General features: G+C 38.9%; 1 protein-coding gene across 1 annotated transcript in view; it reads right to left on the bottom strand.

Moving 5' to 3' along the window:
• The window catches only part of LRPPRC (leucine rich pentatricopeptide repeat containing), a 99,138-nt gene that overhangs the window by 8,554 nt on the left and 77,351 nt on the right, over positions 1–13,233 (bottom strand). Inside the window, exons 31-34 of the mRNA XM_054397067.1 lie at positions 10,576–10,664; positions 4,034–4,238; positions 1,779–1,918; positions 1,501–1,616 (exon numbers count right to left, since the gene is read on the bottom strand). Of these exons, the coding sequence (XP_054253042.1) occupies positions 1,501–1,616; positions 1,779–1,918; positions 4,034–4,238; positions 10,576–10,664 (550 nt within the window). The remainder of the gene's footprint in view (positions 1–1,500; positions 1,617–1,778; positions 1,919–4,033; positions 4,239–10,575; positions 10,665–13,233) is intronic.

Genomic DNA, 13,233 nt, shown 5'->3' with positions numbered 1-13,233 from the left:
AGAAGTTTCAACTCAAGCCCATCTCTAAATGGCCACTTAACATGAAATACTATCCCCAGCATAAAGTGTATGCCATCTTACTTCAAGTATGATATAGAGCCATTAATTTGAATTCCAACATTTGGATGCTGTTGTAATACGAATTTTTTTAGAGATGTTATCAATAGATTTTTTAAAAACATACAGATTTTACTTAAAAATGCAAAACACTTCATCTTAACAAAAGGTGATTTTCATTCACTCGTTCAAGTCATATGTTTCAATCAAAAAGCTATACAAAAAAAAAAAATCAGGAAGAGTAAAATAACTTGAGATTTTTCTACATTTTGTTTCATGCTATATAGCAAGAGGGCTCTCTCTCAAAATGGTAGTCTCCTTTTAATTTACGCTCAGATGACCAGTTTGGCAAAGCAAGAAACAAAGTCATATTCCAGAGCAGGGAATATACAAATAATACACCTCACAATATAGCAGAATTAACGGAACATATTTGTTGGTATGCATTCTTCTCAAAAAATGGTCTTGGAATATCACAGAACATCTAATGGATGAAGCAGAGCCTTTTCTTTATCAGCTTAAATTACTTAGGAACGGGTAATGGAGTAGTATGCACTACTAAGAGATGGCAAGAGTCCTCAGTTTGGGAGAGGAGCCTATGCACACAGAACAATGGCAACAATCAGCCATTGTAACAATCTCCCCAGGAAAGTGGTGGATTCCCCAATATTGGATGCTTGTAAGATTCAGCTGGGACAGGGTGCTGGGCATCTTGTCTAGACTGTGCTTTCTGTAAAGAAAGGTTGAGGTCCCTTCCAACCTAGTATTCTATGATTGAACAATCTGCAGAATCAGCACAACTGCTGGGACGAGCTTTCGTGATGGAGCCTGTTTGTGCATGCTGACAGCAGCAGCTCCCATCACCCACAGTTCACGTCATCTCTGGCTTGGCTTTGTCTTTAGCTCAGTACAAATGGCATGAATGCAGCTGTCTCAGTTCCTTGAAGATTGCCTAGACTGCAGCCCAGAGACTACCATTTGTCTTTTAATGCATCTATGACACTAACTGAACAGAAGGCAAATTCAGCTCTTCATAACCTTCAATCCAGCATATACAGTATTATAGCAACCAAGTGAAGTAAGGTGCATGAATAGCAAACATTGCCTGCTTCTGGTTTCCAAACTGTACAAAAATTGTAAAATATTATAATGTTTGCAGCACTTCAGAAGTTGCAAGGAAACTGCAAAAATCAACTGCTGTCTAGCAGAAAAGAGGAGGGAATTTCAAGCAGTATACAAGCCTGCCTTTATTTCCTTTGGGTTGTTAGAAGACAAGAAACCTCCCAACTGGCACCCACTACTACTCTTAGTACTAGCTCATGGTTGGAATAGTCTGAACTGTGCTACTGCTATTCACACTGAAAAATTCAAAAGCATATTCTGACAATTTCTCAGCTAACCTTAGAAGAGCTCTAAGCGTTTCTGTACTTCTCTTGTCATTACCTGCACAAGCGACTTGGCATCATCCACTCTGTCTGCACTGACATATTGAAGGAAAAGATCTGTGACAGGTCTGTAAATTCCAAACTGACTGGCCAGCCGTTCTGCCATCACACCAACTGCAAAATGATAGGTACGTAAGGAAAATCTTTGATTGAAAAGCCACTTTTGTAAACTTCACAGGCATGAATTATGCTGACTGAGCAGGTTTTACATGTAATAGTTTTTTCATAACACCTCTGTCTAGTCAGAATATTTAAATATCATTGCAATTAACTTACATTTTTCCAAAGCTGGTTCTAATCCTTCCTCAGACACCTTTCTTAACAAATAGGAAATATTTCTGACAGCTTGATCAGGATTCTGTGCACCAGAGATAAGCAGAGGCTCAAGGTATTCCACTGCAGCATCAAGGTCATTGCTAGGAAAAGAGATTGAACTGACTTAGTTTCTGAAATCAAGATTTCTAAACCTAAGGAAGCAATTATATTAAAGTTTTTTTCTACATTAAGGTTATTTTTCTCAGGAATGGTCGAGTACCTATGACTTCATTCAGATGTTGTAAAAGTGAGACCACTTACGACTGAATGAATAAATTAACCCACAAATACTTTTAATGACCTTTGACCTGTACAAAGCCTAAGTAATTTTGACACACTTTTTCTTCACTAAGAAAGAAGAGTTCAGCTATCTCCTTTAGGAAAATGTGTTCTGTAAATCCAGAAGGCAAAATGAAAACATTAACAGAAAGTAACTAAATAATTAATGCACACAACTCAAATATTATATTTTTTTAATGTTATTCAATTAATTATTTACCTGACGTATCCCATGTCTATCTTTCTAGATGCAAAAGACAATTCTAGTGTCACCTGGTCAGTACCTCTGGCTAAACACTTTTAATGTTATGGCTTAAGTATAGCAAATGCTAGTAAAATAACGCAGGAATTATTCACTGAAGCGTAAACTCTGCTTCTAGCATTCTAAAAGTTCACGTAACAACAATCCTTACCAGTCCACACTAAAAACTAATTTAATTGAAGAAGAAATCAGAGTATAATGAATGCATGTTTTTAGGTGAAGCAGAAGCACAGCACATTTGCAAACTATTAAAAAATGCTTTGAAAGCTATATCAGAAATATGAATCGACCAATAAATTGTTTTTCATAGTTCTCAGAGTATAGCTTGCAAGGTTTTTAAAAAGAAAAACTATAAGATGCTTCTGCTAAGTATATTCATATATCCACCAATATAGATTAGCTATGGCAAAAGAAAAGTTGATGCTGATAAAGAATCTGTGCCTGCATACAGCAATTTATTTATTTACTAATGTCATCTACAGCATGAGAACACTACAGCATGACTTTTTAACACTTCCATGACATGAAGACACAGGAAAATATGCAGCTTATGAGACAAATCCTGAAATACCTCTCCTATTTGAAGTGTTTAATTTAGGCAAAAGTCATTGCACTAGAAATGTTGTGTGCCAAGGACCACGCAGATCTAGGTATTAGAGAATCATCCCTTTATAGGGCTGTTTTTCAGTGGCTGAAAATACAGAGAGCTCACTACTGGAACTGGTCTGCACGGTTCTCCTTCAAGTTATCTTGCTGTTCCAAACACTTCAATGACTATTCTCTCTGGTCTTGCATGCCTGAGGCAATCAGGTATCTATTACAGACTACATGGTTCCACAGTTTTGCTGCCAAGTTAGCCACAGGAGTTCTACCTAATGAAACTAGTTTGAAATAACAGAGTATGTAGGATTCCTGAGGCATATTTGAGAAGTCCATAGTATGCCCTTTCTCCCAGAAGTACTTCTTCCCTCATGCAGCTTTATCCAAAGGTTAAACTAGCACAGCACCGAAGTATCAACTAAATCAAAAACGCTAGACAGACTATGATATTGGATGAAACAGTTGAATCAAAGGATACTCATGGTGTGGGGATACTTCTCATGTTGAAAACTGTGGCCTAAACCAGCATTGCAGCCGATTCTGACAAAAATTACAAAATTGCTCTACAGGTATAAGTCTGGCTTTAACATTCTGAGGGTAAACAATGATATTTTGTCATTTCAATTCTTGAAACAAGTAGCAGGTTTTTGTTGTCAAACCACTATTACGTACATAGTCTGTGGGTTGTAAGTTCTATGATTTTTTTACATTTCTTTTGATGAAATAACTGAATTTCATGGATTTCAATGGGCTTCTGATCTAACACCAAGAAGAACACACATTATATGAGGTGTAATATGTTAGGACAAAAGTATTGAAGCTTTATTACACACCAGAGAGGACTTTATGCTGTCCCAAATGCTTCATAGCTATCCCTGTATTTCATAAAATTATTTTCAACCAAAAATGTTTGAGAAATGATACCAGAACAGAACTGCACAACATACTGCTCAACTTGACCTGAATTTTAACATCTAGGACTCTAAGAATAGAAACAAAATGAAATGGAAAACACAAGAGATTTTCTACCACTTTGCATAAAAGAATTACATATACTAGTTGTAGAAATACTTACTTTTCAGTATGAGCCAATGCAATAGCATTAGCAATTAGTGAGGGAGATAAACTAATTGATTGTGTGATGTCCTCCAACATGTTTTTAAGTGCTTGCAGGTTCTTTAGATCTCCTTTTTCTGCCAGAGCCTGAATAAGTGCAGTAACTGCTGGTCTAGTAGGCAACAAGCCGCTGTCAAGCATTCCTTTTAAAACAGTCATAGCATCTGACAATGGTATGGAAATAAGGAAAAAACCATCAGATTTTAGTTCAGTAGGCAACCACGCTGCTGGTATCATTAACCATATCCTTTTAAAAACATGTATAGAAAATAACTCTCTTGCTCAACTTAAGCCACAAATTTGCTATGGTGAATTAAAACTTGAATATATACACAACCAAATAAAAACTTTCAACAATAATTTAGGCTAAAATGCTGTAGTATCTGTTCAACAAAAAGTATTACGATACTTTTAGCATTTATTTTACTATCCAGCTCAAGGAAAGCAGCTATCTCAAAAATATCCTCCATTATGACTTTAAGAGTCCTGACTATTTCAGCTTTTTTTGCCCTTTTTTTTGGTATTCTAACTATAATCAATTTTCTTTACCAAAACTCAAAAACATTGCATACTTAAGAATATAGTTTTAAAATGCAATTCATTATTGAAACTGCTGAAGTCTAGTATTCAGATGTCTTTTTAAGAGTACACCAAAACTTTTGCTTACCGACATCTAATTTTTAAATAAAAGCATGAGATGCAAGCCTCAATACAAGAATAAACTCAAAACTGGGTAGTTTCCTCAAGAACTCCTAAATTAAAGCAATTACCCATGTTAAAACATTAGTCGATCTCCTGTCTGCCACAAATACCCCAAATCCACCACAGATGAAGTCTCTCTAATTTTTCTGACTACAATTCTTGTCAATTTGTGTTATACAATTAGCAAACACACAAAGATATGCCCCTATGGTAAAAATCTTTTACCCCTTACACATGCCTTACACAGGCATGAGTAATAACAGATAATAATTATAATAGCAAGGGATAACACTTCTAACACAGTATACAACCACTCAAACTCCACAGCACTAACGTTTGAATTCAGCATGCAGGTACTGCAGAAATCAAGTATTACTTTTTACAAGAGAGGAAGAAAAAACATCCTGTATGCCTTAGGTTCCTTTACAGTAAATTTTCTTTAGCCTTCCCCTCTCGTCTTCCTCCCCTTTCTTTTTAGGGAAAAAAAACAGGAGTAATACATCATGGCCAAGATTCTTGATATTAAAAGCAAACACAAAACACATGCCATGGTCAAATTCTCTTCTGACTAAGTGTGGACCTCCCTTCATGTTGGAGCACAACGAGCCCTCTCAAGAAAGAAGGCAGAGAAAGATTTGAAAGCTGCATGTGTGCAGCATTGCTGCATGACCTAGTAGAGGGCTGGGTAATTCCGCTGTGCTGCATATTTGGGGTTTTTGTTTTGGTTCGTGTCGGTTGTTTTTTGGAAGGAGGGGTGTCAGTTTTGTTTGGTTGGGGCCTTTTTAATGCAAAAGCACCCACTACTAATCTCAACTTGTAATCAATCACAGAATCAGAGAATTGTTAGGGTTAGAAGGGACCTGAAGAATCATCTAGTTCCAACCCCCTGCAAAGGGCAGGGACACCTCACAGTAGATCAGGTTGCCCAGAGCCAAATGTAGCCTTGCCTTAAACACCTCCAGGTATGGGGCTTCCACCACCTCCCTGGGCAACCTGCTCCAGTGTTTCTCCATCCACACTGTGAAGAATTTCTTCCTAACATCCAATTTGAATCTACTCATTTCTATTTTTTTCCATTCCCCCATGTCCTATCATTACCTGACACCCCAAAAAGTCCCTCACTAGCTTTCTTGTAGGCCCCCTTCATATACTGGAAGGCCACAAGAAGGTCTCCTCAGAGCCTTCTGTTCTCCAGACTGAATAGTCCCAACTGTCTCAGTCTGTCCTAATAGGAAAGGTGCTCCAGCTCTCTAATCATCCTCATGGCCCTTCACTGGACCTGCTCCAGGACATCCAGATTATTCCTGTAATAGAGCTCCAGAACTCGACGCAGTACTCCAGGTGAGGTCTCACCAAAGCAGAGGAGAGGGGGACAATCACCTCCCTCGACTTGCTGGCTATGCTTTTCTTGATGCAGCCCAGGATGTGACTGGCTTTCCAGGCTGCAAGTGCACACTGATGGCTCATGTTGAGCTTCTCATTCACCAGCACCCCCGGGTCCCTTTCTTCAGGGCTGATCTCAAGCCAGTCACTGCTCAGCCTGTATTGGTGCTTGTGATTGTTCCGACCCAGATGCAGGACCTTGCATTTGGTCTTGTTGAATCTCATGAGGTTGGCTTGGAACCACCTCTTTAGCCTGTCAAGGTCCCTCAGGATGGCACCCTTTCCCTGCAGCGTGTCTGCTGCACCACACAGTTTGGTGTCATCAGCAAACTTGCTGAGGGTGCACTCAACATCACTGTCCACGTCACCAATAAAGATGTTAAACAAGACTGGTCCCAGGACTGATCCCTGAGGGACTCCACTTGTCACTGGCCTCCACTGGGACATGGACCCATTGACAGCCACACTTTGGGTACGGTCATCCAGCCACTTCTTTATCTACTGATGGATGGAATGGTCCACCCATCAAACCCAGACTTTACCAGCCTGGAGATAAGGATGTTGTGTGGGACAGCGTCAAAGGTTTTGCTCAGGTCAAGGTAAATGACACCAGTTGCTCGGCCTTCAACTATTAATGTTGTGATCTAGCACCTTTTCTCGTTGGTTCCTCTACCATTTGGAGGAAAAAGTTGTCATCTATGTCAGTTGTCATCGGAGGGACAACGCAGCTAGGTACCAGCATTCCAGGAACATCCTGGAATGCTGGTACCTAGCTGCGTTGTCCCTCCAGCAGATGTCAGGGTGGTTGAAATCCCCTACAAGGACCAGGGCTTGTGAATGCAAAGCCACTTCTATTTGCCTGCGGAGGGCCTCATCTGCTTGGTTCTGCTGATCAGGTGGCCTGGAGCAGACCCCTACAGTGACATCACCTTCCCCTGTCTTCCCTTTAATCTTAACCCATATGCTCTCAACCAGCTCATCATCCTTCCCCTGGTGGAGCTCCACTGATTCCAGCTGCTCCCTGATACAGAGAGCAACATCTCCTCCCCTGCCTGTCCTTCCTAAAGAGCTTGTACCTGTCATCCCACCAAGTTTCAGTAATAGCCACTATATCATAGCATCCTAGCAGCACAGTGGTCCTTAATTCATCCTGTTTGTTGCCCAAGCTGCATGCGTTTGCATAGAGGCACTTCAGCTGGGCTGGCCTTGTCACCCTCTTAGGTGAATCCCCCTTGATTCCCTTGGGGTGTCCCAGTGCTTAGTCCTTGGCTTGCCTCAGGGCAACAAGTTGAGAGCCCTTGCTGGCACTCCATCCCTCTGCCTCTGGTGAGCTGCCCCAATGTTTGTCACAGGCAAGCATGAGATTAACAGCCCCTTCGCTCTTCGAATCTAGTTTAAAGCCCTATCAATGAGCTCTGCTAACTTCTGCCCTAGAATCCTTTTCCCCCTCTCGGACAGGTGCGTCTCGTCGGTTGCTTGCAGCTCTGGTGCCCTGTAAACTGAGCTGTGATCATAAAATCCAAACCCCTGACAATGACACCAGTCCCAAAGCCATGAATTGATCTGTTGGCTCTTCCTAAATGTTCCCTTGTCCATCATTGATGTCAGAGGGATGGAGGAGAAAACAACTTGAGCTCCTGATCCCTTTACCAGTTGCCCAAGGTCCTGAAGTCTCTTTTAACTGATTGTGAGCTTCTCACTGCTGCATCACTACCTACCTGAAAAAACAGAAGCGGGTAATAGTCTGAGGGACTTACAGGGGTGGGAAGTTTACCTACAACATCCTTTACGTGGGTACCAGGGAGACAGCAGACCTCTCTATGAAGTGGGTTTGCTCTGCATATTGGGCCCTCTGCTCCCCTCAGCAGGGAGTCACGTACAACAACCACCTTTCGATTTTTCTTTTCAGGGTTAGTTTTTATGGCTGGCCTGAGGTGGGTCAGTCTTGGTGGTACTTCTGACTTTTGTGGCACTTTTGGCTTTCATGAGCCCTTGTCCTTGCTCACAACCAGTTCCTCCTGCAGAGCTTTATACTTGTTCTGCAAGGGCACTGAGTGGTGCGTTTCTTAAAGGAGCACATTTGCTCCATTTGTATCATTTGTGTTGTCAGGTAGCTACCTGTTCCTTTTGACCCTACACGTGTGAGTTACTACAGGAAGGCTGAGGGGCTTGCTGATGAGAGGATATTGAATCCTCTGCTCTAAGAGTCAGCTCCTGTTCTGTATTCATAAAGATCAGTTTGTGAAAGTTATGAATTTCCCTCTCGCTCTCCTTAATGCTTCTTAACCTACTCACCTCTTCCCTGAGCTTCATCACTTCATCCTAGAGCTGTGCCAAACGGCTGAGCAGGTCAAAAACCTGCTCACACCACACACACCCATAGTCAGTGTTGCAATCTAATCTAATCCCTGATTTTTCAGCACTTAAATCCAGGTAGCTAAAAGCTTCTAAAAATTGTAAGGCTCTCCTACAAACTCTGCAAATTCCCTCAAGTGCATCTTAGGTTCTGACTCTTAAAGTAACATGGGTTTTACCAAGTTCTTGGCAGAAGATATTACAGCTCTTGTGAGAGTATTTAAGGGACCTCAATAAAAGTTTTCAACTATGCCACATTGCACAGCAAAGAATGATGGTGACCTATATGAGTATTTGATAGAACAAGCAAGTTCTACAGACATGAAAGCCATCACAGGATGCAGGACAAATGGAATTCACTGACAAAAAATTTTAAGACGACTGTGCCTGAATGTGTTTTGGGTAACCCATGAGCCTCAGAAAGTGACCGGTATGGTTGAAATATTTAGTAACTTGCATTTTGAAGGCCTCACTTGCAAAAAGAGAAGCACTATCTTTGAGATTAAAATAGAAAAATGATTAAGTCTGACTAGTCAATTAAACTACCAAAGTAAAGTTGGTTCAGTGAACATGATTTTCCAAAGCAACGTAATTTTACAAGATTCTTGAGAAACTATGTTGTGAAAAAAAACCCCATTTTTTTAAGTGTATCAAGGGAGAGGACTTATGTGGCAGAGATTTTAGTATGCTAACTAAGAAGAAATCATGTAGTTAGTGCTAAAGACTGGCAGAACATAGAAAGGATCAGTGAGAAGATTTGACAGAGAGAAGATTTTTGGTGTGTAATATTTAGGAGGAATTGGCAAAAACTCATGGCACATTGGACAAGAAAAAGTTTAGAATAAAATCAGACAAGATAGTCAGGTGAAGGCCTTGAAAGCCATAAAAACTTAAGACTTGCCAAGAGCAAGATAAACAACAGCATTCACCACACACTTCAGTTGATGACACCTGACAATGACACCAGATTTGAGCCTGAGTGGGGAAGGAATTTGGAAGAAAAGTTTATGAGTTGCAGGAAAGTGTACAAGCAAGAAGCCGTGTCTAAATGCTCATCTTAAGAGTATTTCAATGTAGCTGATGGTATACGGTATGAGTCATTACAGCATTGCTTAACAGAATGAAATAAAATTAACTGATGGAAGAATCAAAAATTGATTTTCTGATATACCTTCTGGTGTGAAAGTAAAATTCAGTGTAAAACATCTTTTACATAGCTGATTTAATGCTTAATTACACTGACAAAAACACATATCAACCCTGTACTTATCTTGCACTGGGCAAAAGATACAGCACTGCACATAAAACTGCATGTTTGCAGATTTTTCCTTTCTTATAAGTTCTAAAACGTAATGTTTTGGAGCTGAACTCTAGGCTGCATAACAACCAATGCTGAGAACTAAAATAAGACAACTGTAAAATTTTATCCACCATCTTTTCGGCTACCCTTACATACTATTTAGCCACCATTATCTTTTCCATCATTGCTACATTAAAAAGAAAACTGAAGTGAACACTTTGTTACTGTTAGTATTGAGAACTATTAAAAAGTATTTGATTAAGTTTTAAAATCAATATTATAATCATTCAGTGCACAATCACACACATTTAACAGTCAATTTAACTCATTGGATATCTCACACAACCAACACACTATGCAAGAAACAACTGCTGGGAATTGTTTCAGATGCTCTAAAGTATGTTAATTTCCAAAGCAAAATGACTTGTGCTGTGAATTTTAACACAGTTGAAAGCCTGTACTTTCTCTCGTTCTGGAGCACAAATTTTGCATGTCTGAAGAGCTGTGATTCATCTTAAGAAAACCCATCTTGTGTTAAATGGAATGGAAACTGGACTAAGTGGTCAAATGACAAGTACATTCATATTCAAGCTGTATTATAAATGCATGTACAGTAATTTACGTCTCTCAGCTACCACAAAAGGCTCTTGATAAGCAGGTAATTTGCTAAATGGACTCCTTTATCCAAGTATTCGAAGGGCGTTACAAGAAAAATCTGCAGAGGCATTAATGTGACGTAAAGGTCAAGCATTGTGACATACCTTTCAAATAATCCCGCCTAACTTGTGATATGATGAGGAGGCTGCTGGCAGCACTGTTCAGTGTGAAGCCCTTGATGTGGGTCTCAGCACTAAAAGAAGCAGACATTTAGAAAGGAATTACTGACATGCTTCTGATACGATAATAAATGGTTGAGCACCAAGGTGAAATTATAAAAACTACTGTTCGTATGTTAAAAATATTGCTGCAAAATATCGACCTGGAGACAGCTTTTGTGTTATCCTGTCAATGGTTATAGAAGGATAATTTTTTTTTGCATTCTGACAGATGACAAAGTTGGAAGTGAGCAACAAAAGAAACAAAGTACAAGATTTTTTTTAAACAATCGGTTCAGATTCTTGAATGCTGACATATTAGATGACTAAAATAACTGCATGCCCTGCATTGTTCTGTTGTATCCTAAGCTGGATACTTTTTCTTCTTTTTTTCAATAGTCACCATAATTATAAAATATAAAACTATTCTTTCAGCAATAAAAAGGAAACATTTATTTTCAGCACTGTATATTTTAAACATAAACTAAAGCATATTATGAACTAACACCATATCATTTGGTTGATTAATTTTCAAATTTCTGTCATCTAGATGTATACAGGTTTTAAAGTGAACATACTACATTTGCTGCCTTAGCTGTGTTAAAATTCTATTCCCCTTATCAATTCTTTATCTGCTGTAATACAAAACTTCATGTATCCATACCGCAAAGAATATTTACTTTAAAAACACTGCTAAAGCTTTTCTAGCACTCTGGGAATTAGTTAAGAGAGACTAACCAGCAATCGCCTTGAACTTACATGACAAAATGTTGCTGTTGACATTGTATGAGATATAGCTACATTTTTAATATCCATGGGTAACTTTACAAGTGTTCATTTCTAGATTACAAAATCTCTATACAGAAAAGGGGGGCATTGCCATTTACCATATCAGCAATCAAGATAAACCTCACTGATCATCTTGAGGCAAACAACTGAGCAGCCTACCTACTTGAACTTAGAAGTTGAGCGGATTGGGAGGTAAGCAGGGTCATTGCTAAATTATTCTCCTCAATCTCAAGAAAATCCTTCACATAGCACACAATATGACTATCCTCTCAGTCACTTTCAGCCTCCTAGGCTCACAAATGCAGTCATTCGACTGGGGATTTTCTTACTCTCCCAACCAATCCTCTTAATCCCTGCCTAAGCACCCACTGCTCAATTCCGCCTTTTTTTCCCCCCCTTTGTCCCATCTGTCAAAGCCCTTAAGTCAACAATTCATGCATGAGACTGTAAATTACATATAACAAAGGATTTACTTTCTCCCAATCTTCCAATCTTTAGTGTGATTAAATAGATGTTAGCTACTATTACAGAACTAATCCATCATTCCAATACTCCTAAATTTCTATTTAAAACTTCTTGGACCAGATGCAGTAAATATTCCTCAAACCAGTGATAGAATGCAAAAGCAACTAGACTTAGGCTGACAATGCATCAGTAAACTCATTATTTCTTCCCTTTTTTTTCAAATGCAGAATAAGAGTGCAATTTCCTTCCACTACATCACTTTCTCAGGGAAGTTTCTCAGAGGAGTAAGAGGAAGGAAGATTTAAAATAAACAAAAAATACTTATTTTGTTGCCTATGATAATGCTCATAGTAAGGCTTTGTAAATATTATTTAAATTTAAAATTTGGCTTCAAGCAGAGTAGAAAGAAAAAGATGTTGGCATATATAAATGAAGGTAGCCTCTCTGTATTTTATGAAAACCGTAGGAGTTGCACAAGTTTCAGGCCACTGCACACATTTAGGAGTAATCTCTTTGTAATGTGAGGTTGAAAAAATTGTCAAGCATGCAGAAATGTGTGCGAAACACACAGATTTGCTATTCTTCAACCATGAGTACATACACAATCACTCTATTTCAGTGAATAATTTAAAACTTACAGACTTTTGAAAATGCTTAATGTACGCATCATTTTGTTACTAGAAAAAGATGACACAAACACCAAGAGCACTGCCAACGTGAAGCATTTTCTGTCTTGAAGCAAGAGTGAACTCTTACAGGCTTCTGAGAATGTCATCTTTTGGCATTTCTATGCTACAAGACAGGGTATGAGAGTTCTGAGAAGAAGAGGGGTTATCATCATGGTTGGCTTTGACCAGTGACCAAAAAAGGAACGTCTTATTAAATTCTATTTTCTTTTTTCCTAAGTATCTCAAGGTTCAGAGATGTAATCTTTCAAAACACATCTCCAAGTTTTTTAGTCTTTAATATTGTTTGTTCATTTTTTCCCCTGCATTTTTATTTTACATAGGAAAACACTTATCTATAGTGGTAATTCTGTATCACTGAAAAATTAGCAGAAGCCACGATCCTCTTACTGCTCTTCCAAACTGTAAATTACCACATGCAATATTTTGTGCAACTTCTTACACGTTTGAGCTGCAGAGCAGGGAAGTAGTCAATGTATGAATAAATCTTCACTATAAAGTTTCAAACTTCTTCCCTGAAGAATCTTTCAATACATTAATATTTTCTGCAAACATTTAACTACCCAAATTTTATCAAGATTCTTTATGCTTCTAAAACATCTCCTTTCCATCTTCCACTTATAAAGATTTATCAGTTGCTTCCATTATTTTTTTCTTGGTATTA

Source organism: Indicator indicator, chromosome 2 (genome assembly GCF_027791375.1).
Source record: "Indicator indicator isolate 239-I01 chromosome 2, UM_Iind_1.1, whole genome shotgun sequence".
Classification (NCBI taxonomy): domain Eukaryota; kingdom Metazoa; phylum Chordata; class Aves; order Piciformes; family Indicatoridae; genus Indicator; species Indicator indicator.
Note: the sequence above shows the minus strand (reverse complement) of the source record. Positions and strands in the feature narration are given on the sequence as shown.